At 37.9% G+C, this 25,889-nt stretch overlaps 1 protein-coding gene across 5 annotated transcripts in view; it reads right to left on the bottom strand.

Annotated features, from left to right (window-relative positions):
* The window catches only part of pdzrn3b (PDZ domain containing RING finger 3b), a 170,633-nt gene that overhangs the window by 15,419 nt on the left and 129,325 nt on the right, over positions 1-25,889 (bottom strand). Inside the window, exon 1 of one of the 5 annotated variants that reach the window (XM_057845249.1) lies at positions 25,758-25,878. The exons of 3 other annotated variants lie outside the window; for them this stretch is intronic. Coding sequence is in view for 1 of the 2 variants with exons in the window: in XM_057845248.1 (XP_057701231.1) it covers positions 9,049-9,117 (69 nt within the window). In the remaining variant the exon portion in view is untranslated. Of the gene's footprint in view, positions 1-9,048; positions 9,236-25,757; positions 25,879-25,889 lie in introns of those variants that run through there. One more of the 5 variants, XM_057845248.1, reaches the window with a different exon arrangement.

Raw genomic sequence — 25,889 nt, 5'->3', positions numbered from 1 at the left:
TTTGCTACAATGTGGGATCTTATCTAAAATTGAAAATAAATCAGGTGTAGAACCTTTATAACTTTAAATATTTTTAACAGTAATTTGTATTTGCTTATTTTTTATTTGTCATTTTTACAGATTTGTACTTATAGTCACCATTTTAATTACAGTAAATAACCTGATATGAACAAAGTAGATTTTTGATTTCAACAAATATATTATTATACAGCTCAAAAGATTTTTTAACATCCTCAAGAAAAAGAATAAAAGCTGTGCCAGTCTTGTCATGTAGATTATTAAGTGCCAAACTGTATTATAGGCAAGTCTGAAGAAGCTGGAGAGACAAATCCAACTATAAAGAAATAGTATTCATTTCTATCTGTTAGATAGTTAGAGGATGTACAGAACAAAGTGGAAAGGTGATGTTTAAAGAGGAATGAGGATAAATCACACTTCATTAGCATCGTTACCCTACTCTACTTCCCAGACTTCTATTGTCAGGCTGGCCCAAACAGCTTAAAGTGCCTATGACAGCAAAAAGCGTTTTTATTTCATATTTCACGCGGTATTTTATCCTCCTGAATGAAATGGACTGCTTGGAAGTGTGTGGAAGTGATCGTATTATTTATTATTATTTTTAATCCTGCACCTTGGAAATGAGTGACTCTTTTATTTTTTGCATCACGCCAGCCCAATGTGCTGCAGGCAGTGTTGTTAATTTTACTTTAAAAAAGTAATTAATTACAGTTACAAATTACTTCTCCCAAAAAGTAATTGCGTTAGTAACTCAGTTACCTGAATGTAAGAGTAATTAGTTACTTGGCAAAGTAACTAGTGATAATTTTTTTTTCCCCCCTCCCAAAAAAAAAAAAAAACAGGTCACACAATGTGAAGCTTAAAGGGTTTGGGGGACAATTGGCCCGAGCCCAATTCTTTACCCTCCACTTAACTAGACACAAGGGTATTGCGATAACTAGCTAGTAACCTTTGCTATGTGTGGAAGTCATTTAAAGTTGTGAATCAATCGTTTAAGTTGTTAAAATTGCTCCCGTTATTGCATTAGTTCCCTTCTGTCTACTTTAAACATGTGTAAGTTTTAAAACTGTTTCATCATTTAAAGACAGATTTAAGTTAAGATTTTGCCGATTTAGGAGCATTTTAGATTAAAAAAAAATAAATAATAAATACTTAGGTTCGCTAGGAAGGATCTCTGCATCAGGGCCTTCCTGAGAGGTCTACTGCCTTAAGATGGCGGCTGTTTACTAACGCATGTATTCCTTAAAACATGTTGGCAATGCAGCAGTGTCTGTCATTTGCATCTAGTTCTATAATATGATATCTACCGTGTCATATGGGCGTAGTTTGCTCCTGCTCTGCTGTCGTCCCCGTGAGTCCGTTTCTCTCAGACTTTTTTTTATTCAACCAACTTCGTAACGCATAGTAACGCACGCCTTTCCCGCCTCAGTGACGGAGCGGCGTTGCCAAGATGAGAAAAGTAATTAATTAGATTACTCATTACTGGAAAAAATAACGCCGTTAGTAACGCCGTTATATTGTAACGCCGTTATTAACAACACTGGCTGCAGGTTTTTGTTGCTGCAACAGAGTGAGGCGTGTAAGCCTTTTTGGGTTTCAAAACGTTCCTGTTCACCGCAGATAATGGCCAGAACAAATCCAACTCTGAAGTCAGGGCAGGGAAAAACAAAAGCCGGACTAACTCCGGTGGCATAAAGTATCATTCAGGAGAGGAAAAGTCGGCAGTTTTGACCATTATGCAGTAATTTTGCCCTTCCATACTGAATAAATGCATTTTTAATATTTCATATTCCATTTAGCAGAAGCCTGTTATTTGTCATGACCATACCATTTAGCAATTGGGAAAAATACTTAGATAAAAAAAGAATATCCTGTAAAAATATGAGAGAGATTGGAAACAATCATGACATTTTGCTACTCTCTGTCGTATTTTCCTCGTTCTGAATCTTCCCCCTCAATTGGCTGAATTCTAAATCAGATGAAATCGTGACCCTGACAACGTCATCATTCAGCTGGGGACGCTAGAGCGCTATAATTACAGGCGGGTCTAAACGGCAGATTAAAAGACTAATTTCTCGTCATCCGCACTTTGCCAAATGTTATATATAGTCGATTCGTGATTCTAATTCACATAACAAAGCTATTTAAAATTTTTATTTATGCTGTCACAGGCACTTTAACATCCTGAACATAGATCTTCATAACAAGACGTAATTTTCGCACTAATTTAATTCCACAAGTCAGTTTGTTTCAAAGCTACTGTCTGCCTTTGGCAACGTGTGTTTAATTGTAATATTGACTTTTTCAATGAAATGCATGCCTTTAATTTTGTGCCGCATTCACGCTCGAGTAGGGGCGCACTTGCACACGAGGAACGTGCGCTCGCACGCACGAAGAAGCCGTCCAGCCGAGCGAGCGAGCAAGAAAAGGGGAAAACAGCTGCGACTCGGTGCACATTGTTGATGCTTGTAAAATATCTACATAGACAACGCCTGTATGTATCATCTTTTGTATTGTTGTTGTGTGTTTTCACTTGCGACTGGACACTTTAAGCCAGTTGTGTAGTTGTTTGGAAGATGTACGGACACTAGCGAACGCATGCTAACAATTTGTGAGTGTCATTACTGGATTAGCAGCTAATTATCATAGCGGACTTACGTTGTTGCGAACATGTCTGTTACTGAGGAGGAAATTGATTTATTTCATTTCTATTTTTAGTTTCACTCTTCAAGTGATGATGTTATGATCAATGATGGAATAAAGTCAGCAAATCATGCCGACATTTTGCATCGTCATTTGGGAGTTTAGCTAGCTGTATAGCCAGGACTGAGCTGTAACGTCTTGGCAAGGACAGTACAGCTACAATAAAACCATTCTCTTATGTCTAATATTCACAGAAGAGCATGACATCTTCTGTGCGGTGCAATTATATTATAAATTTGGAGTAGCAGTAATTTGTAGGTTGGCCAAAACATTAATATATTTTAAAACCTGTGCAAGATTAAATGACTGTTTCTTATGCTGTGATGGAATGAAAGGTATTAGTCCATCTGGGCATACTTATAATTTCGTTTGTAGATGTTGATGAAATAGCTCTTTGTCGCCAAAATGTCTGCATAAAAGTATGTACTGTGTTGCCTGGCATGGCCAGACTGTTCTCCCTGTGTTTTTCAAACACTGAAAGAATAGTCTGGGACCCAGCCCATTAACGACCTCTCGAGCAAGTACAAAATCAATCGACAAATCAGATTTGTTTATTTGGGTGACGTGTTCTTAACGAGCAATGTCCCTCTTCCGCGTCGGAAGTCGTCTCCACAACAACACAGATGGCGAACAGGAGAGCCGAGAATATGTTCCAATCCACGGTAAAATCAGTTTTAAATGACCAAAAAACACATCGACACAAGTCATTGACAACAGTCTGTCTCGCGCTAGCCATGTTGAATAAACTCCGCTCTCCTCGTATGTTTACTTCTGCGCGCAAATCCCTCGTCCCGCCCGTCGCTTGCTCCGCCCTGGAAATTTTATCCGCCTAATGGTGGCCAGACTCAATAGCTGGAACAGCGGTGAGTCTGGAGTACCAGGCTATGTACTGTGCACATTCAAGTGAAGGAACGTAAGCTCATGAGTTTGAAAAAGTTGTTGTGGTGGTAGTCCTGCCTTGTAGTTATTAACGCTTGGTCGCCGAAAGCAAGTAATTCCTTTTCAAAAATCAAACTCTCTGGCTTATTGTAAAAGGTAGTGTAAATAAAGCACTTTATTTTCCATAGACTTGAAGATATAGAACAAGATGAATCAGAACAAAGCTTATTTACATTTAAATATTAATGAGCAATCCAATTATTTTACCTCTCCAATATTTTGGACCAACTAGAAAAGCTAAAAGGTTTCAATCGGTCCTGAAACATTGATCCATAGAACACCTTATAAAGAACTTTAAACACAATTTAAATTGTATTAGTTTGATTCTTCTGATTTATATTATGTTTTATGTGTCTGGGATTATAATCCATTCTGCCATTTACACTGGACTGACAATGCACATGCACTTCTACGAGTACTCCCTAGTGGCAACGGCCACCTGCTTCAAGTGTCTAACAGATGCTGAAGCCACAACGGGGCTGATCCTAGGTGTTATTAAAAAACCCACCGTCGGGCTTCAGTCGCACAGTGTCGGGAGCTTGTGATCCCTCCTTTGTCACCCAACACTGTTGGTGTCAAGCCTCATTACAGAGTCGTGTGTGTTTTGGTAACTGCTTTGATGACAGTGGTGTCTGACTGTGGAGCAGAGAAACAGATGGTTGACTGCGACTTAAACAAATGTCTCCATCTCAGGTTGCCAAAATTGCCGCTCAGAGGATGTCACAGCTTCTCGAGCCGAGTAAGACATCTTCACAGCCTTCACATAGAAAAAAAGGATAATTAAGCACTAGTTCGTGAGAAGCCTCAATGTGGAAGCATTTTTGGCTTGGTAGTTCAATGTTTTCTGCTTAAAATGATGTTCTGTGGCGGGGCGACATGGGGTGGGCTGGTTGGATTTGAGAAAAAAGCAAAGGACTTAGCAGACAAACAATACCGACTCTTTTCTGCGTGGAAAACCTTCAATATGCATCTTGTACCAAGGGCTCCAATTAAGCTCTGCATCCTCAGCATGGCGCCACAACCATTACAGGGTGCTTTGGGATAAATCAAGAGTGATGGGACTGTCAGACTTTGTTTTCAAGACGTGCTGTAAAGACCCTAGCAAAGCAACTAAACTTACGTCTCTACATGACACTTACCCTGTGCTTTGAAGAAATGACTTCCCTTCTGCCAGAAGGGTCAAGTTTAAAACAAAGCCTCGTTACTGATAAAACTTAGACCTTTTATGGTTATTATGAAAAGGGAAAACAATTCTCTTGAACAATTTGAACTCTTTAATTAAGATAATACTGAGACAACACACTGTGGATTAGTGCTGCAACGATTAATCGAGTAACTCGAGTATTCGATTAGGAAAAAAAAAAAAAGATTCGAATTAAATTTTGCTGCTTCGAGTATTCGTTTAATTATTGTGGCGTTGTAATGGTTTATTTTGAAAGTGTTTGCATTCAGTTGCATTGATTTGAGTGGATACACTGCCCTCTAGTCTACCTCATTTCACATGGCTGAATCCAGCTGCTCCATGTTAAAACCAACATAAGCTAAGTGTTTGTTTGAGCTATTTTTTTTTTTTAATGCATTCGTAATTTAGTTTATGGGTATATTATATTTTATATTATATATTTAGCCGTTTTTTTGTGGAAATATCTGTCTGAACCATTTGTTAAGAGCATTGTGAAAAAAAAAAGTTGTATATAGCATGTTTTACATACCGTTTGAGGCTCAGTTCAGGTATTTTAATTTTTCATGTTCCTTATCCGATTATGCGATTATTCGACAAACTAGTTCTTCGATTAATCGACTACTAAAATAATCGATAGCTGCAGCCCCTACTGTGGATAACAGAAAGTATTAGTGGTATTCATGTCCGAAAATTACACTACCATAGCATGTTCTATCCTACAAGCAAATACACGATCAATTTTTTTTTTGCATTGCATAAATCAAGTTCTCTCATGTTGGTAGCTATTTAACAAAAAGAGATTGTTTTATCAGTAAATGTTAAAAAGTTGCTCAGGGCATTACAGAATTGTTTAATTAAAAATCTGAATCTGCATTTCAAATCCTGATGTCCCTGATTCGATCGTGTGATTGGAAATCGGGTTGATCGCGCCATTTTTCAAAGGATCAGGTTTTTGATAAAAAAACAACAACTATTTTAAGGGCTAAAAAGTAACAAGATAATCCAGAAATACAATGCCATTGCCAAAACAAGCAAAATATATACGTTTTATACTCCGCAACACTCCCGGAAGAAGCGGTAGAGGAAGTGCTCTAGTGCTCTAAACTATAACATGTTTGGAAATTTTGTTCCAAAAAAAAAAAAAAAAAAAAAACCTGTTGTATTTTTTTTATATGCAAAGGCATATTCTCAAAATCAGGTTACTCGGACTCTGGTGCACAAATATGTGATCGGGACATCCCCAAAGTTATGCTTACACATGGATATTTTTTGGGAAAATTGAAAATTTCATTTATTTTTTTAAAGGTTAACACACAGAAAATGGCAAGATAGAACGGCAAAAACGTTCTTAATGCGCTGTAAATCCTAAATTGTGTGTATGTTGTTGTTGGGAATTTGATTCATGGGAGTAATCCGTCTCTGCTGGTTGCAATAAATGTACACGTCCCGGGAGAAGCGTTTTCAAGCTCATTATCTTGAGTGGCACAAGTAACAACAACCCTGTGTTCTGCCATTTATGAATGAACACGACATGTTGGCACAATATGTTTAGTGTTCACGATGATGAGTTTTTAGTGTTAAGACAAGAATTAAAAGTAGCTTTTTTTTTTTTTTAAAGAACACCCACTTGGAATCATACATTCATTTTTCATACCACCTATTTGACTCACCAGTATGCTAGAGACCAAGACCCCCTACTTTGGGTAAGCGATACCTATTACAGAGACTGAAAACCCCTCACTGTTACTGAGTCAGAACTGATACAGTACAATGGACATCAATCAATAACCATCTCGGATGTCAGGAAATATTTAACCAAGCTTGTTTAATGGCTGTAAAATCTCTAACAGAGCCCGTGTGAATGTAGGATGAGAATATTTAATGAAAGTTGCTGTATGTCATGAAGAATGATCGATTAGTAAAGAAGACAAAACCCAACCCAACCTGAGATGAACAAAGTAAATGAAAGCTCCGGTCCATACATCTGCAGTTATTTTGCATTTGGTTGCGGGAGTCTAAGTGGCAGAATTTTGGACCTGCAATATCAAGTCTCGTAATCCATTTATTGCAGTCCTACCAAAAAGCCTTCCATTCTTTGAGATTTTTTTGAAAAGTTAAGCCCTCTTCCTCCAGCAGCAGATCAAAGGTAAACTATTTGCAGACACAGCGCTGGACCCCCCGTTTTCTTTCCCAGCACTGATTTTCGCGAGAGAGCTTGATCATTACATTCATTTCAGGCATCGCTTCTTTTAATCTGTTGACATAACAGTCAGTTGGAGTCTATTAGATGAAAATAAAGGAGGAAAACTTATTTGCAAGTGTAACTGCAACGCAAAACTAAGAAATACAGCTGCACAACACAGTCTGCTAGAGTCATATATTGCACTTCCAGTACAAGTCACTCATTCTACCTCTCTGGCAATTAAATCAAAACGCTCTTAGAAGAATAAGCCAACACTGAACATGTTTACATAGAACAGAGGAAGCACTATACTGTTGGCAGCCAGTCATAAAACGTAAGGTCCGTCTCTCCATGTATGTACAAGGATAATCTAACGCCTAAATTTAAGTGTAACCACACAGCGTAAATCAGCGGTGGCTGAGGCAGCATATACTAAGTTTAACTTGGCTGTATTTTAGTTTTTACACTTAACCCTGTGGACTCAAGTAAATGAAGATAAAATCAATTGACTCTTTTGTTCGAAGAAAATATGAATACAAACACATGTAAAGGGGATAGAAAGTTAGGCAGAAGACTGCCAGAAAACCTCCTGATGCTGAACTACACTTTGCAATATAAACAAATGGCACACACCAACATCATATGTTTCTCTTGTTATTGCCCAAGAAAGGATAATAGCTAAAAAGGTATGATATTTAAGTCAACAATTAAAAGATTTAGTATATGGCACTCGGCTTGCTATTAAGCAGCGGAACCCCAAATTTTTTTCAAGACAATTTGCAGATAGGTTATTAGTAGTGCTGCAACGATTAATCGATTAACTCGAGTATTCGATTTGAACAAAATATTCAAATTAAATTTTGTTGCTTCGAGTATTCGTTTAATTAAATTGGCATTGTAATGGTTTACTTTGGAAGTGTTTGCATTTAGTCTTATTGATAAGGGCGGATACACTGCCCTCTGGTCTGCCTCTTTTCACATGGCTGAATCCAACTGCTCCCTGTCAAGAACAACGTAAGCTAAGTTTTTGTTTGAGCTAATGTTTTTTGATGCATTCATAATTTAGTTTATAGGTATATTTAGCAGTTTTTTTGTGGGAATATGTGTCATTTGTTAAGCGCATTGTAAAAAAAAAAAACTAGCATTTTATAGCATTTCAGCTAGCGGACTTTTTCTATGTAAGTTAGCCAATTATCCTTTTGTTGTACATAGATCCTCATTAAAAAAAAAAAAAAAAAATACCGTTTGAGGCTCAGCTCTGGTACTTTAATTTTTCATGTTCCTTATCCGATTACTCAATTATTCGAACAAACTAGTCCATCGATTATTCGACTACTAAAATATTCCATAGCTGCAGCCCTAGTTAGTAGATACACTACTTTATTCATTTTTATTTCACTTGTGTAAAATCAATGTCATTTCCAGGTATTTTAATGAGCGCCACAAAAATTAACACAAAAAATAATTCTCAATAAAATGACATTATCGACAAGAAAATAAAGCATGTCATTAAGAGTCATTTCAATAGGACAAATTATTTACATCGCAAAAGGATGTGTTTTGGGACCGACTGGTAAAGATGCAGCTACAACATCCATGCTTCATTTTCACTGCAGGCTAAAAAAAGTGCAAAACAAGCACACCAGTGTTAAATATAAACTAGTAAAAGTCAAACAGAGGTTAAAGGCAGAATGCTCAGTCTCAGCATTCGAGTTACAATGAGGAGGTGGTCACTGATGGGCACACACTAGCAGAGACATTGAGAGAGCTGTCACCTCTTCATCATCCTCTCCCTTTAAGCAAAGCGCGCCACCTCACAATGACCCCAATGGCCAGAGTTCAGCCTGCTCAGCTGCGGGAGCTTCACTCTGCAACAACTCTCCTTCATTTTTGCACCCACGTTGCAAGTGACCCTTTAACAAGCACCAGCGTGACTGCAGCAGGCTGCTTTCAAAACAAAACTACTAAAAAACAACTTGTGAAACCTTTTGGAGCTCTGACTGTATAAGCTTGGTTACAGTACCTGGCGGACTTCGTAGAGAAGTTTATAATGTTCTTCAGGCTTCCGTAGGGTACAGAGTCTGCATCCCATGGTGGAGGAGGTCACACCATGCAGGCTCCCCCTGCGGCTGCTCAGGCAGCAAGAGACACAAAGCAGATATCTTCCTCGCTCTGAAATGATTCCCTCTGTTTGCTCTGTCTTTGACTGACAAGACTGTACTCCCCCAGCTTGCGGCTGTCTCACCCCTGTCTCTCACACACTCCCCCTGCCTCACCTCACATGCTCCCTGTCTGTTCAACACACAGCAACCCCTCTGCTCAACTATTGGTGGTCAGGGCCAGTGTTGGGCTATATACACCCCCTCATGTTTATTAAACAGCAGCTCAGTGAATATTCATGAAGAGGTTTAACTCATGAACTGTATTGCCATGGAGCTAATATCCAGTCATTCATGTGGACGGCTGCTCAATTAATGTTTAACATGAAAGAAGCAAGTGATGGCGAATTAATGTAGATCATGAAATGACCACTTTGGCCTTTTGATTGATTTCTTATCCTTTTTTTTTTTTTAACTCACATGTATAATTTAGAAAACAATGTGAATCATATACTGTACTGTAAAGGCAGATTGAACACCAATTATTGCAGAGATAGCAATTGTATATGTCGGAAAACACAGACAAGACTGAAAAAGCAGTTTCTGCTCTTGCACTCCTCTTCAAAAGAAACTGCTGTATTTTAAGGCAAAACAACTTTTGTGTTTGACAGAACAATATGTCTATATGCTGCCATATCAGATTCATGGTGCATTAAGCCCCCGAACTTTTTTTATTTACCCGTTTTACCCTGGAAACCCCCGTTTACAGACGTCGCGCAACCGTTTTTGTTTCAACCCAGCCATGAAAACAAGGTAAGTAATATTACTTATTAGGGCTGTTAAAATTATCGCGTTAACGGGCGTTAATTATTTTTTTTAATTAATCACGTTAAAATATTTGATGCATTTAACGCACATGCCCCGCTCAAACAGATTAAAATGACAGCAAAGTGTCATTTCCACTTGTTACTTGTGTTTTTTGCTTCTTTGTCACCCTCTGCTGGCGCTTGGGTGCGACTGATTTTATGGGTTTCAGCACCATAATTATTATTGACATCAAAAATCGCGAGCTACTAGTTTATTTTTTTGATTGAAAATTTTACAAACTTTATTAAAACGAAAACATTAAGAGGGGTTTTATTATAAAATTTCTAAAGCTTGTACTAACATTTATCTTTTAAGAACTACGAGTCTTTCAATACATGGATTGCTTTAACAGAATGTTAATAATGTTAATGCCATCTTGTTGATTTATTGTTATAATAAACAGATACAGTACTTATGTACAGTATGTTGAATGTATATATCCGTCCTGTGTATTATCTTTCCCTTCCAACAATAATTTACAGAAAAATATGGCATATTTTATAGATGGTTTGAATTGCGATTAATTATGATTAATTAATTTTAAAAGCTGTGATTAACTCGATTAAAAATTTTAATCGTTTGACAGCCCTAATATTTATTATTCAAAATGTCTGTCATTTTTAGCTTAGAATCATTAATTGATATCTCATATTTTGTTTAAAAAAAAAAAAGACTTTAAAAAATTATTCACTCGCATATTTTAAACGTTTAAACAAATTATGTCACACTGAAAAAAATGGCGTCGGTAAAAAAGTTACAAATATCTACCTCATAACTATCACAAAATTGTATTTTTTGTTACTGTAGCATTTTCCCAGATAAGTTAGATGATAAATAATCGATCCAAACAAAGAAAAATTGAAAAATAACATTTAAAAGGGTAAATATATGAAAAAGAAAATTTCACCCACACTTGATGTCTGCGATTTTTGCATCGCGACCTTGTTATATTACCATGTTTCACCCATAAAATCCCCCCAAAAATCCAGCAGTGGCCATTGACAGCTGTGTCTTGACACTCAGTGATACATGCGACATGGGGTTTTTGGACCGAAACAATGTAAGTACGCAATAATATCTCGTTTATGTCATGGCGTCTGTTATTCTGCTCTTGCATGCTCTCACCTCCAGATTGGGTTTTGCAGTTTAAATTTTTTTTTTTTTTTTCTTCAAAATGCCCTCCTGTCCAAAATTTTTCTTCCCCCAGAAAACTGAGATTTTTAGCTTTCCCATGATGTATCACACATGCATATCCGACAATTTTGAAATTTGGCCAAATTGGGGGTCTGAGAGCGGAACTTCAAGTCACCTGAGTGTTTTCCGCCATATATGTTACAAAAAATAACACTGGGTTACAAAAAATGTCTTTGTGAGTTATCTCTTGAAAAGATTTGGACATTTTTGGGGTTAATGGTTTTTTAATATTAGAACAATTCATTTTTGATCAATGTAAATGTCTATTTAACCCCTTCAGACCCGCATATTTAGACGAAACTCAAAAAACAGGCTGGACAAAATTATTGGCACGCTCACCTAAATATTTGGTTGCACATATTTTGGAAGAAATAATAGAAAGCAATCGCTTCCTGTAACCATCAAGTTTTGTTCACCTCTCACATGGAATATTGGACCACTCTTCTTTTGCGAACTGTTCCAGGTCTCTCAGATTTGAAGCGGTGCCTTTTTGCAAAAGCAATTTTGAAATCTCTCCATAGTGTTCAATATGGTTTAGATCTGGACTCATCGATGGCCACCTCAGAATTCTCCAACGCTTTGTCTCCAACCATTTCTTGGTGCTATTTGAGGTATGTATTAGGTCATTGTCCTGTTGGAACACCCATGACCTCTGACTCATACCTAGTTTTCTGACACTACACCCTACATTCTGGCCCAAAATGTTTTGATAGTCTCCATATTTCAAGACTTATTGCACACTATCAAAAACAGGAAAAACACCCCAACACATCATTGGACCTCCACCAGATTATAGACACTGTGTTCCTTTTTTTGTAGGCCTCCTTCTTTTTTCTGGCACTGGTCTCCAACATTTTTTGGTGCTATTCAAGGTATGTTTTGGGTCATTGTCCTGTTGGAACACCCATGACCTCTGACGCAGAGGTCAAAACATTTTGATAGTCTCCATATTTCATGACTCCTTGCACACTGTCAAGGCACCCAGTGCCAGAAAAAAGAATGGAGCCTACAAAGAGAAGAACAAAGTGCCTATAGTCAAACATAGTGGAGGTCCAATGATATTTTGGGGTAGTTTTGCTGCCTCTGGCACTGGGTGCCTTGACAGTGTGCAAGGAGCCATTAAATTTGGAGACTATCAAAATGTTTTGGGCCGTAATGTAGAATGTACTGTAAGAAAACTGGGTCTGTATCAGAGGTCATGGTTGATCCAACAGGACAATGACCCAAAACATACCTCAAATAGCACCAAGAAATGGTTGGAGACAAAGCACTGGAGAATTCTGACGAGGCCATTGATGTGTCCAGATCAAAATCCCTTTGAACACCTATGGAAGAGATCTTAAAACTGCTGTTGCAAAAAAGGCACCCTTCTAATCTGAGAAACCTGGAACAGTTCACAAAAGAAGAGTGGTCCAAAATTCCATCTGATAGGTGCACGAAACGTGTTGATAGTTATAGGAAGCGATTGCTTTCTGTTATTTTTTTCTACAGGATGCGCAACCAAATATTGAGTTGAGGGTGCCAACAATTTTGTCCAGCCCATTTTTTTCTTTCTGTGTAAAATTGTGTACATTTTTGCATTTCTCTTCAGCTTTTTTTGTGTTTTGCCAATGCAAATTCAAAGAATAAACATATTCATGCTGAAAACATTTGTAATTGTGTTAATCTCTTTGAGAAACTGTATTTTCTAGAAAAATTCCAGGTTGCTAATAATTTCGTCCATGACTGTATGTGAATGTTGAAATACAATTCTGCAGCAACGGTGCAAGCTACAACCACAAACGTTTAAGTATTGTTTTATTAAGACATGTCAGTATCAAGGAAATGTTGCTCTTTTCATTTTCAACAAACATGGGTCAAACGTCATGAGGAAACAAATCGGACAATTATTGCTGCAACAGCGCTTCAGTTTAGCCAGACAAACTTTACCCAGTGGATCTTCCAATGCGTTGTGACACACTATGCTTCACACTGTCAGATGCTGTGTGTGTGGACTACTAGTCTGACTGCATATAAGCCAGACCTGGCAACAGTTCTGCAGTCCCCCTATGGTGCCACTTTGCCAACCAAAGATAAATGTGCAGTATAGACAGCAACAGCAATCACTTTTCGTGTTTGAGTGGTTACAGAGATTGGGGATGTTGAAACTTGAATATTTTAACAAGGTTAAAGAATGGTAACATTGCTGCTATAGTTTTTCCAGCCTTGTATGCTTTATGTAACCAGTTCCTAATAGAGGATTGATAGTTTTAATTTACTTCTTGGCCATTTCCCATTGGAATGCACCTGATTGTTAGTGACAGCGCCACAGCATCCAGCCAAGCGTGTCCACTGAGCTCCATCTATCAGAAAACATACAATTTAGAGTAAATTGCGATAATAGCTTGTACAGTGGGGCAAATAAGTATTTAGTCAACCACCAAATATGCACGTTCTCCTACTTGAAAAGAACATGTCAGTTGTCAACATGGGTAAACCTCAACCATGAGAGACAGAATGTAGAAAAAAAACAAAATCACATTGTTTGATTTTTAAAGAATTTATTTCCAAATTAGAGTGGAAAATAAGTATTTGTTCACCGACAAACAAGCAAGATTTCTGGCTGTCAAAGAGGGCTAACTTCTTCAAACGAGGTCTAACGAGGCTCCACTCGTTACCTGTATTAATGGCACCTGTTTTAACTCATTATCGGTATAAAAGACACCTGTCCGGGGTGGAAACATCATGCTTTGGGGCTGTTTTTCTGCAAAGGGATCAGGAAGACTGATCTTTGTAAAGGAAACACTGAATGGGGTAATATATCGAGAGATTTTGAGTGAAAATCTCCTTCCGTCAGCAAGCGCATGCAAGATGAGACGTGGCTGGGTCTTTCAGCATGACAATGATCCCAAACACATAGCCAGGGCAACAAAGGAGTGGCTTCGTAAGAAACATTTCAAGGTCCTGGAGTGGCCTAGCCAGTCTCCAGATCTCAACCCCATAGAAAATCTTTGAAGGGAGTTGAAAGTCCGTGTTGCCCAATGACAGCCCCAAAACATAACTGCTCTAGAGGAGATCTGCATGGAGGAATGGGCTAAAATACCAGCAACAGTGTGTGAAAAGCTTTTGAAGAGTTACAGAAAACGTTTGGCCTCCATTATTGCCAACAAAGGGTACATAATAAAGTATTGAGATGAACTTTTGGTATTTTTTATTTTTTTTTTGTAAACTTTGTTTATTGAACCAATATAGTACAAGCAAATTAAGTAACAACATTTGAGCATTCTTTTTTTTTCCCATTTTGAAACTTAAAAAAACAAACAAACAAACAAAAAAAAAAAAAAAAAAAAAAACAACAAAAAACCCTCACCCACCCAATACCCACGGCACATATCCTCAAAAAGCAATGTATTGTTAATATAGTTGTTTCCCTTTAAAGGGGAAAAGAGCACAGACCAAGAAACGGAAAGAAAAAACAAAACAAAACAAAAAAAACACATATGTAGATATATATACACCTTTATATTGGGAACTTTTGGTATTGACCAAATACTTATTTTCCACCATGATTTGCAAATAAATTCTTTAAAAATAAAAAAATGTGATTTTCAGTTTTTTTTTCCACATTCTATCTCTCTTGGTTGAGGTTTACCCATGTTGACAATTACAGGCCTCTCTAATATTTTCAAGTGGGAGACGTTGCAAAATTAGTAGTTGACTAAATACTTATTTGCCCCACTGTAGGTTCCAATCATTTACCGTGTTTGAGTACATATAGTACTTGAGCTATTAACAAAGTTTGTTCACAGTTTTTCCAAGGTCCCGGTGTACATGAGATGGGGCTACTTTAGTCTTTTGTCAGATAGATCCTATTTGGCTGGCTTTCTTTCCCACATAATGTAGCAAAAATCCATCTTTGAGTGGAAGCCCTCTTCCCACATTCAACCTAATACTGGACAACACCAACAACAAAAATCTTACAATAATATACTTAAGGCACAAATCATGCAGACAAAATGTTGCCAAGGGCAAACTAAAAAGTGTCTGTGAGAATGTAGCCATCATTCTTAATTAGTGCAGAACTTGGTTATCCTGGTGCAGGGCTAAAATTTTTCATCCAGTGCACCATGAAAACCAATTCTATGCTCACATTAGCCGAACTGTTGCGCCTGGGGCTGGGATCAGTGGAGAGTTGTAGCTGGCGCTCTCGTCCCACTAATCTTTCTTTCACACTGAGATTATCCCATTTGGAACGGAGACAACGCTCTGATATGAACAAGCGCGCTAAGGGTGTTATGCTACAGCTGCACAAAAATGTGCATATTGAAGTATAATCTGCCGCAATAGAGTATGGAGAAAGAAAGTCAAGTGAGGGCATTTCCAAGTAAAACAGCAGGTGAATTATCAACAAGCGGTCCTTCATTGTATTCTGAGATTTAATTTGGGCTCTGCTTATTATGTTTGCTGATTTCCTTCTGGTGAAAAGACCTTTTTGACCCATTCTGTGTGGATTCAATAGGTTAAATACACAAACACACATGTGGCTCACTCACTGCAGGTTGTATTCATTACTGGTCCAGACGAAGACTGTGTATCAAAGAAGATTCTATCTCAGTGGGAGGGACCAAAGAATAATAATTTTTAAAAAATTAAGTACCGTATTTTCGGACTATAAGTCGCAGTTTTTTTTCATAGTTTGGCTGGGGGTGCGACTTATACCGTGGAGCGACTTATGTGTGAAATTATTAACACATTATTATATCATTTCACATGTTATTTTGGTGTTTTGGAGTGACACTGATAGTTTGGAAAACTTGTTAGCATGTTCTTTATGCGATAGTTATCTGAATAATAACTCTTCATAGCTATGTTACGTTAACATACCAGCCACATTTGCATTCCGTTGTTCATGCATCATGTAACATTATCATACTGTACACTTATTATTTTTATTCGGGCTGTCAAACGATTAATATTTTTAATCGAGTTAATCACAGCTTAAAAATCAATTAATCGTAATTAATCACAATTCAAACCATCTCTGTAATATGCCATATTTTTCTGTAAATTATTGTTGAAATGGAAAGATTAGACGGATATATGCATTCAACATACTGTACATAAGTGCTGTATTTGTTTATTATAACAATAAATCCACAAGATGGCATTAACATTATTTACATTCTTTCTGTGAAAGGGATCCACGGATAGAAAGACTTGTAATTCTTAAAAGATGAATGTGAGTTTGTAAATTGTGAATAAATATTGCCATCTAGTGTATTTGTTGAGCTAAACGAAATGTTTGAATAGAGTTTGACCAAAGTCTGAGTATTATTTTGCATAGCTATTTTAATTGGGAATGCCAGTTCTCTTTGCATTGAGCGCTTTTCTTTTTGTGAACATTTTTTTTTTTTTTTGAGAGATAGGAATATTATTTTTGTTGTGCTTTCAGTAAATGATACTGTAGCGACTTAACTGTTCTACCCAAATGCATGGTATATCTTCTCTGCGTTGTGTTCAATACAGGGTGTTAAGAAAAAGATAATCTCCTGTCATTCTTCCCCACGTCGCTCGCCACAATAGATATAATTGTTGTGGAACAGATGCCAAAGCTTTTGCCAATCAATAGCGCGGCCCCAATGAATGCCTGTGTCCACTCCACTCGCTTGTCTCTGCCTCTTAGCTCTCAATATACGTAAAACGGCTCCATTGTAGTCTGTTTGCGGCAATGCGTGAGTGGGTCATTCCGCCCATGCCTTAAATGCGTTAAATATTTTAACGTGATTAATTTTAAAAATGAATTACTGCCTGTTAACGCGATAAATTTGACAGCCCTAATTTTTATTTTAAATTGCGTTCCAAGATGACATATCTGTTCTATGTGTTGGATTTTATCAAGTAAATTTCCCCCAAAAATGCGACTAATACTCCGGTGCGACTTATATATGTTTTTTTTTTCCTCTTCGTTGGGCATTTTATGGCTGGTGCGACCTATACTCAGGTGCGACTCATAGTCCGAAAAATACGGTATGTTTTTTTTTTTTTTAAGATATGGCCAAAAACATTCGGTCGAAAATAGCTAAAATTGAATTTTCGGCTTTCGGTTAAAAGACCGGAAGTTTAACACGGAAAAGAGTGAATAACTGTAGTCCTCTAGTGATGACGTAATCAAAACACGCGAGAAGGTTACGACTGGCTCACAGCCAACATGTCCGCAGTTTAAAAGTATTTTGATGTATCAAAGAATTACATAAATTATTAAATGAAGGAAAATAATAAATAATAACAATAATAATAATAAATTCCTGCTAGGCCTACGCCCATTCGCCTGGCTTTTGATCGATTCGACTTGTTGCACAAGAATGAGAGAATCTTATATTAGGGAGTACGAGAGATTGTAATAGCCTTATAATGAGCTTTACTAGTCTTGGTGAGAACTGAATTGTTTTTTGTCGCTGCTGTGAACTACAGTTCCACGCAAACGTACATCGAGATCGAGACCTCATTTAGCTTAGTGACTGGAGGTGTGAGACACATTCTTTGATTGTCCCAAAGAAAGCGCATTTATCAAGGTTTCATAAGCCGTGATTTCCACCGAACAGAATGCTACGACGATGCCGGCACCTCTGCTATAGGATGTGTTCAGAGTTTGCCTCAAAATGCTCACTGGTGGAGGGAATGCAACCTCCCAAGGGGTTTCAGAATCTGCGTCTTTCAAACAAAATTTCTCAAGCCTTTGGGGTCATTGAAACTTTTTGGAAGATGTGTGCGTACTTGTGAGAAGGGACCATATTTTATTTCTGCCTGATCGTTTAAGATTTAAAAAAAAAAAAAAAAAAAAATAATAATAGAGAAAAGATTTTGCAGGTGAGGCCAGAAAACCTAAGGAGGGTTTTTACACAGACACTGCATACAACAGTATTATTATCTAAGTAAGTATTATTATTTAAACAATGAGTACGTAAGCAATATTTTGCCTCAAGATTTACTAAAGGTGAGTGGAGGATTGTCACGAATAAATGACCATCTTTGTCCACAAACCAGAAGATTAATGACTGCACATCTATGGAATTTGCATAAGCAGAGCTCAATAATTCAGTCGGCTTTGTGGAAAATCCAATAACTCCACATTGTTGAACTTAGACATTAGGTGATCATAGCAGTGATAAGATTCCTTTTTTTTTTTCTTTTTTTCTTTTTGAATGTAGACTTGACAGGATGTGGTGAGAAAGTATGCGAAAGGGGATAAGTAGAAGACATAAGACACTGATGGCTGAAACTGATTTAAAAAAAAATATATATATATATATAAATATAAATATATTTGCACCCTATACTTAATACACTATCCAGACAGCAGGATGAGGGAAAGGAGCAAAATGAATGATAGATGATTGGACAATGATAAAGAAAAAGGAGAGAAAAAAAACCTGCACCGTATTATAAGTAAATTCATATGGACTCAATTTCTACTTTGAGGAAATGTTTACTGATTTTTGTGCAGGGACAACACGGTGGCACTGTTTCATCTGCACTAAAATGGGTTTTCCGGCGTAGGATGTATCCTTAAAGATACACCCGGTGGATAGGCACCACAATGACAATGCTCCAGTCACGTATAGATTGTAGCATACTCTTCCACACAGAGAAGAATTTAAAGGGATCTACGGATAGAAAGACTTAGATAAGATAAACATTATTATGAGTTAAAATAATTTGATATGAAAACCCCTCTTGATATTTTCGTTTTTATACAATGTGTAAAATTAGTTTAACTAGTATGTTGCCATTAATGTTGAGGTTGCAGGGTGATGACGTCACATGGTAATGTTGCCGGGTTTCCAGAGTATGATTCAAGAAACATAAACATGTCGTCTGTTCAAACCTTTCAATTTGAACCCGAGATGAACATTAATGAGCATGACAGCACTGTCGATATTTCACAAAACGAGCAGCAAAAGCAAAATGAACAGGAGAGACGAGACAAGAGTATGGCAAAACCGATGTTCTGCCAAATATGATACACCGGCTGAATGTCCTACAAGAGGCGAATTTGACACCCAAAGTACTACCATGCACTTTCAGCTTGTTTTGTTTAGATGCATACAGACAGAACCCAGATAGCAGGCCGACGTTGTAAAAAATGTTGGATCAACATCCCGCTGTCGATCTTCAATGTCACTTTTGCACCCTCAATTAATGTTGTTTTAACGTTGAAATCATTACAAAACGTCATTTCGATTATTACTAATATTGGAACAACGGTGTTTTCGACCAAAACACCCGCTCATCCATAATTCAATGACTTTTCAATCATATTTCCCGATCAATCATAAATAAACTATTTGTCAACATTCGTTTATATACTATACAGGAGTGGCTTCATAAGAAGCATTTCAAGGTCCTGGAGTGGCCTAGCCAGTCTCCAGATCTCAACCCCATAGAAAATCTGTGGAGGGAGTTGAAAGTCCGTGTTGCCCAACGACAGCCCCAAAACATCACTGCTTTAGAGGAGATCTGCATGGAGGAATGGGCCAAAATACCAGCAACAGTGTGTGAAAATCTTGTGAAGAGTTACAGAAAACGTGTGGCTTCTGTTATTGCCAACAAAGGGTACATAACAAAGTATCGAGATGAACTTTTGGTATTGACCAAATACTTTGGATAATTTTCCACCATGATTTGCAAATAAATTCTTCAAAAAAATCAAACAATGTGATTTTTTCAGTTTTTTTTTTCCACATTCTGTCTCTCATGGTGGAGGTTTACCCATGTTGACAATTACAGGCCTCTCTAATATTTTCAAGTGGGAGAACTTGCACAAATAGTGGTTGACTAAATACTTATTTGCTGTATGCTACTTATTTGCTGTATGCTACGTGACTAATGTGGTCAACAGATCAACAATCTGCTTCAAAGCTACCACAAGAAAACAATGCTTAAAATTATGAGAGGGAAACACATGCAAAAAGTATCTGAGGCAATGAAAAGGTAATACAAGAATCAATAAAAACACAAATAGAAAGTACTCGCTTGCCTGGCACCACCAGACTATTCTCTGTGTATTTTTCAAACACTGTGAGACGAGTCCCATCTTTTTATTGGCCTCACAAGCCAGAAGGAAATCATCCGTGCAATCAGATTCGTTTATCTGCATGATGTGTTCTTAACGAGCAACGTCACTCTTGAGCGTTTGAAGTCGTCTCCACAACAACACACATGGCAAACGGGACAATATGTTCCAATCCACGGTAAATTCAGTTTTAAATGACCAAAAACACATCGAGTCGCTAAAACCAACAGTCTGTCTCACGCTTGCCATGTTGAATAAACTTTTCTGTTCTCTGCTGTCCCCGTATGTTTATTCCCTCGCGCTAGAGTTTTTTGTCGCTTTATCAACGGTACGTTTGCCAGTCGCTGATTGGTCCACTCTGCTGTCTGTTTGCTGTGGCTTGCTCCGCCCTGGGAATTTGATCCGCTGAACCGTTGCCAGAATCTATAGCTGGAACAGCGGTGAGTTTGGTGTACCAGGCAAAGTACTCGCTGCTTTTAACCAATGTGTGCATGTGTTGAACGTCTCGCCGCGTAAAAGGAATTGCAGAACACCGGTAGTGTTCGTCTTGTGAGTGTTCGCATTAAGATAAAAATGATAAAGGTAAAGAGTATTCTGTTAACCCAGTTTTCTTTTGCAACGCAATGTGATGTTTTCGTTTGGTGAAGACTAGAGAAAGGGAAGAACACGCTGATGATGTTTGCAGGGTGTTCCAAAGGGATGAATTTTGGCACTGTTGGGTATTCCCTGAGCAGTGAATAGAGAGTAGGGAACTGAGAGTATGCTGTGGACTGCAATAGGTCCAGTCTAACCTTTCTTGCGCAAATTTAGAAAGGTTGAAATCGCATGAAAATAGTTCTTAACTTATTTGTTCCAAAAAATGTATAAATACGTTCTATTTTTAATTGTTTCAGTGTCCCAAAGACGTATACGTATAAATACGTCTTTTACGTTTTTTTTCATAAGAGACATCTCTGGGTTCTGATTCAACTGAGCTCCAAAGCACAAAGCTGAAAATCCATTTTAAAGCAATAAAACTGGCCACTGGAGGGCAGTAGCGCATTTGGTAAGACCCACAACACGATTCAACGGCAAAGAACGGCCGGGCCGCATGGGCGGAGCGCCGGCGGAAGGATGCCAGGCGGCGGACGACCGAGCAAAACAACCGAGGGGACGCCCGGGATGCCAGGCGCTGGACGACCGAGCAGAATGACGGGGACCACCAGTGCAGCGGAAGATGCCGTTGAGTCCATACCGAGCAGACCCCGCAGAGACTCAAAAAAATCCATCTTTATGAGACAGGCGGCGATGAGGGAAAAGCTTACCCGCCTGTCGCGGCGACAACAGTGTCATCTCTCAGTTAGTTATGTGTAAATAAATTGTTACTTTGCTGTCAAAAGCTCTATTTGCCTTGTTGTTTGTTATTTTGTAAAAGGAAAACATTATACAGATGTTTGGGATGTAACTAAAGCAAAAAATAGCTGTGTTAAAGTCAAAGTTATGTTTGAAATGTAGGCTTTCACAAAAAGCTCAATTTCTCTGTTTTATCATCAGAAATAGGAAAATTGCTCAAACTAACTTATTTTCTAATGCTAATTTCTAAAGAAGTGAAAAAGATATGAACTTACTTTTTTCCTGCTGAAAGAAGATAGTATAATGTTTCTTTTGGTGGGTTCCATGTTTATATAGCAATAGAACAGAATTTTCTGTGGGCCTTGCAAAATCATTCAAAATCCAGTAAAACGTCCGGGAGCGAAGGGCCTTGCTCCGGTGAAAATGGCTGGGAGTGAATGAGTTAATGGGCCAAGGGGATAAAAAAATTCTTTATTTTAAAGTCAAGCATTATGATGAAGAATTTAAATTAGAAATTGGAACCAGTGGACAGGGAAGGAAGTTGTTTCATAAAAAGCTTCCTTCAAGTTGAACATGGTCATATTTTAGCTCCCTATGGTTTGGCAGACGGGTGAGCCCATTAGCTCTTTAATCTGCAGAGGATATGAGGGTATAAGACAATTTAGAGTGCTAGCACTTTAATGGAAATGTCATGTGAGAGACCAAGATCGGCACAAGATACACTGTAAGGAATACAAGAGATTCTAAATATATGACGTAGTTAGATAAGTCAGTCCCTCTCAACTGTAGCCTACCGCTGGGCTTTGAGAATAGTTAGTCGTGTGTGTGTTCATATCTGAACACTGAGGTGTACATAATTCATTAGACAGCTGTCAGCTTTGTACTCATACTTATACTATGAGCCAAATCCTTTGCCAGAAGGGACTGTGGGCAGTCACAATGACAGTCACATTGAATGTAAAAAATAAAACACAAAAAAACAAGTGATAATGACAGGACCATTAAGTTCAGGTATAGTATTTACTGAAAACCTTTTAGCTACAATGTTCTTTGAAATAAACTCGAAGTAAATTGGTGGTGTCAGTAACAATGACTAGTATCAGCCATCCATCTCTTCATTCAATTTACCACTTATCCTCACTAGTTTCCTAGGTTGGTATGCCACGAAATTGACATTACACTTTCAAAATAGAGTCTCTTCTGTTCTGCTGACATCTAACTAGAAGACTTAACGCTTTTCAAAGAGCAATCGATCACGTTTGATAAATCGAGAGCCACACAACAATTTCAATTAGAAGATGAGTAACAACAAGAACAAGATAAGTATTTAATCTAAAAAAAAAAAACATGGTAACTGTTGGTGATATGCTGGTCCTGTTGCCAAGATACCAATGAGGAAGGCACTTAATCATTCTGACTTGGTATTCTGGCATCTGGGGCGTACGTACATCATTATAAAATGAAACAGAAGCAACAAAAGTGTCTGTATTTGCTCTTCCTATTGATCATTGAGGAGGCCAATCCATTGATCCTCATTGGGAGTAGCTTTGTGCCTTTTAGCCATCTAATCCGTCTGGCAACATTACGCAAATTTTATAACATTCCTAAGGAATTATTGAATATGATGCTAGGTCTTAAGAATAATTTTGGGTTGATGTTAGGGTCAGTCATGATTTCTGATCATGAGTGATTCCTGCTCCCATCCCACAATAACGAGCTTCAAAGTTTACAACGCATCTAATTGTCAACTTAAAATCCATGTGCTATGCATGCATATCCTCTATGGGTTTACTCAGAACCTAGAGGCAATTCAGACAATTATGTAATTAATTAATAAGCCCTGATAGAATTTTTATTTTTTATTTTTTTTTTAAAATCCGACTCTGGGGATCGAAACACACTGGCCCATGCTACTTAGCTACAGAACTTCGGTTCACGAATGATGGATGAAGAGTTCTTAAAAGAATTTCTTATATTTCTGCATAAAACCACAATCAAATGTGATCTGATCTTTGTCAAAATCACACAGATGTTAAAAGTGTCTGCTTTAACTAAAACCACGCAAACATTTATAGGTTTTCATATTTTATTGAAGATAGCATGAAAACAATGACAGAAGGGGGTAAAATAAGTAAACCCTCAGCCTAAGGAGACTTAAAGAGCAATTGAAACCAATTTTTACCAAACAATTTAAGTCAGGTGTGTGCCCAATCACCGATGAGTGGTTTAAAGCTGCCCTGCCCACTATAAAGCACACACCTGGTAAGAATTGTCTTGAGAAGAATTGTCAGATGTGCATCATGGCTCGGTCAAAAGAGCTGTCTGAAGACCTGCAGTCAAGGATTATTGATTTGTATAAAGCTGGGAAAGGATAAAAATCTATCCCTAAAAGCCTGGATGTTCATCAATCGACAGTCAGAGAAGTTGTCTACAAACGGAGAGAGTTTTGCACTGTTGTTTCACTCCCAAGGAGTGGCCGTCCACCAAAGATGATGCCAACAGTTCATCGCAGAATACTCAGAGAGGTAAAAAAAGAACCCTAGGCCGTCTGTCAGATAGTTGAAGCTAAAAAGTGGATGAATGCTGCAACAACACAATGATCCAAAACACAGAAGTAAATCAACTTCAGAATGGTTTGAGAAGAACAAAATACACGTTTTGGAGTGGCCAAGTAAAAGTCCAGACTTGAACCCCATTGAGATGTTGTGGCATGGCCTAAAGACAGCAATTCATGCTAGACATCCCAGGAATCTGACTGAACTACAGCAGTTTTGTAGAGACGAATGGGCCAAGAGTAGTCCTGATCGATGAGCCAGACTGAGCTGCAGCTACAGGAAACATCTGGTTAAAGTTATTGCTAGCAAAGGGAGGGGGGCACAAAATATTAAATGTGATGGTTCACTTACTTATTTTTCTCCCTTCTGTCATTGTTTCCATACTATCCTCATTAAAATATGAAAACCTATAAATGTTTAGGTGGTTTTAGTTAAAGCAGGCACTGTTTTTTCATCTGTGTAATTTTAACAAAGATCATATCACATTTCATGATGATTTTATGCACAAATGTGAGAAATTCCAAAAGGTTCAGATACTTTTTCAGACCACTGCAGTGTCCATAAGAACGACAAAAATCTGAGTCGTAACTTGACAGCTCTTCAGCCTAAGAAAAAAAAGAGAGAGAATCCTCCTATGCACCGAGTCATTCTTTTCAATAGAAGATCAATGAACTAACCTGTTTGAGTGAACAGTGGTAAAGGGTGATGAGTAGTGATCAAATTACATGCAGTAGTAGTGATTCTAATAAACATACCATTCTGGTCATTGGAAGGTTAGTAACAGATATTGTTGTTAACATGACTCAATCCTCTCAATACTGAGAGTTATCTCTTGATACTAAAATTCAGTGTGTTGATTGAAACCGACCACTGGTGTAGAATCTGTACACTTAGACTGCCATGGAAATTTAATTAAAGTGCCAGGAACGCTAACAGATGTTTTGACGAGTCAGTAAATCTCCCTACTATGTGACTCCGGGCCTATTAGTCAAACCAATGCAGTGACCCCAGAGGTCTACTGGGCAACAAAGACAGATTTTTTTTGATGACCTTTTTTTTTTTTTTTTTTTTTTTTTTTACTGAGTCAGTGAACAGCTTGAAAGAGGGATGCTGCTGTTCCAAAGGTCAGGATCAGGTAGATGCCAGACACACTCAAAACATCACGATAACAGATTTTAGATTAACTTTAGTCTTATTTCTAAAGTGTATAGGAAATTGCAAGATTCCAGTCTTCTAAGATGTCTCTGCTTTGAAATTGTTTCCTTTAATGAATAGAAACTTTTTTTTCCAGTGACGCCTGTTTTGAGAGTAACAAACAGGATAAATTCAATGTTTTACATGTCCATTGTTTCAATTGGTGACTTTTTAAACAAACCATATTAGACATCAGCCTACATGAAAAACTACCTTGCAACTCAACAGTATCACCAGCAGTGTTGTTAATAACGGCGTTACAATATAACGGCGTTACTAACGGTGTTATTTTTTTCAGTAGTGGGTAATCTAATTAATTACTTTTCTCATCTTGGCAACGCCGTTACCGTTACTGAGGACGGAAAGGCATGCGTTACTATGCGTTACTATATTGGTCGAAAAGTCGAGAGGAGAAAAAGTCTGAGGGAGACGGACTCACCGAGACGACAGAGCAGAGCAGGAGTGGGGAGAGGCAAGAAAGTTGTGACGCCGAGCAGACGCGATGCTAGGTAGCTCCAAAAATACATGTTGTAGCCGATAGCCTACAAACTACGCCCGCATGTTATGGTAG

The sequence above is a fragment of the Corythoichthys intestinalis genome, chromosome 9 (genome assembly GCF_030265065.1).
Source record: "Corythoichthys intestinalis isolate RoL2023-P3 chromosome 9, ASM3026506v1, whole genome shotgun sequence".
Classification (NCBI taxonomy): domain Eukaryota; kingdom Metazoa; phylum Chordata; class Actinopteri; order Syngnathiformes; family Syngnathidae; genus Corythoichthys; species Corythoichthys intestinalis.
The sequence above is the reverse complement of the archived record's forward strand: the minus strand, read 5'-3'. Positions and strand labels throughout refer to the sequence as shown.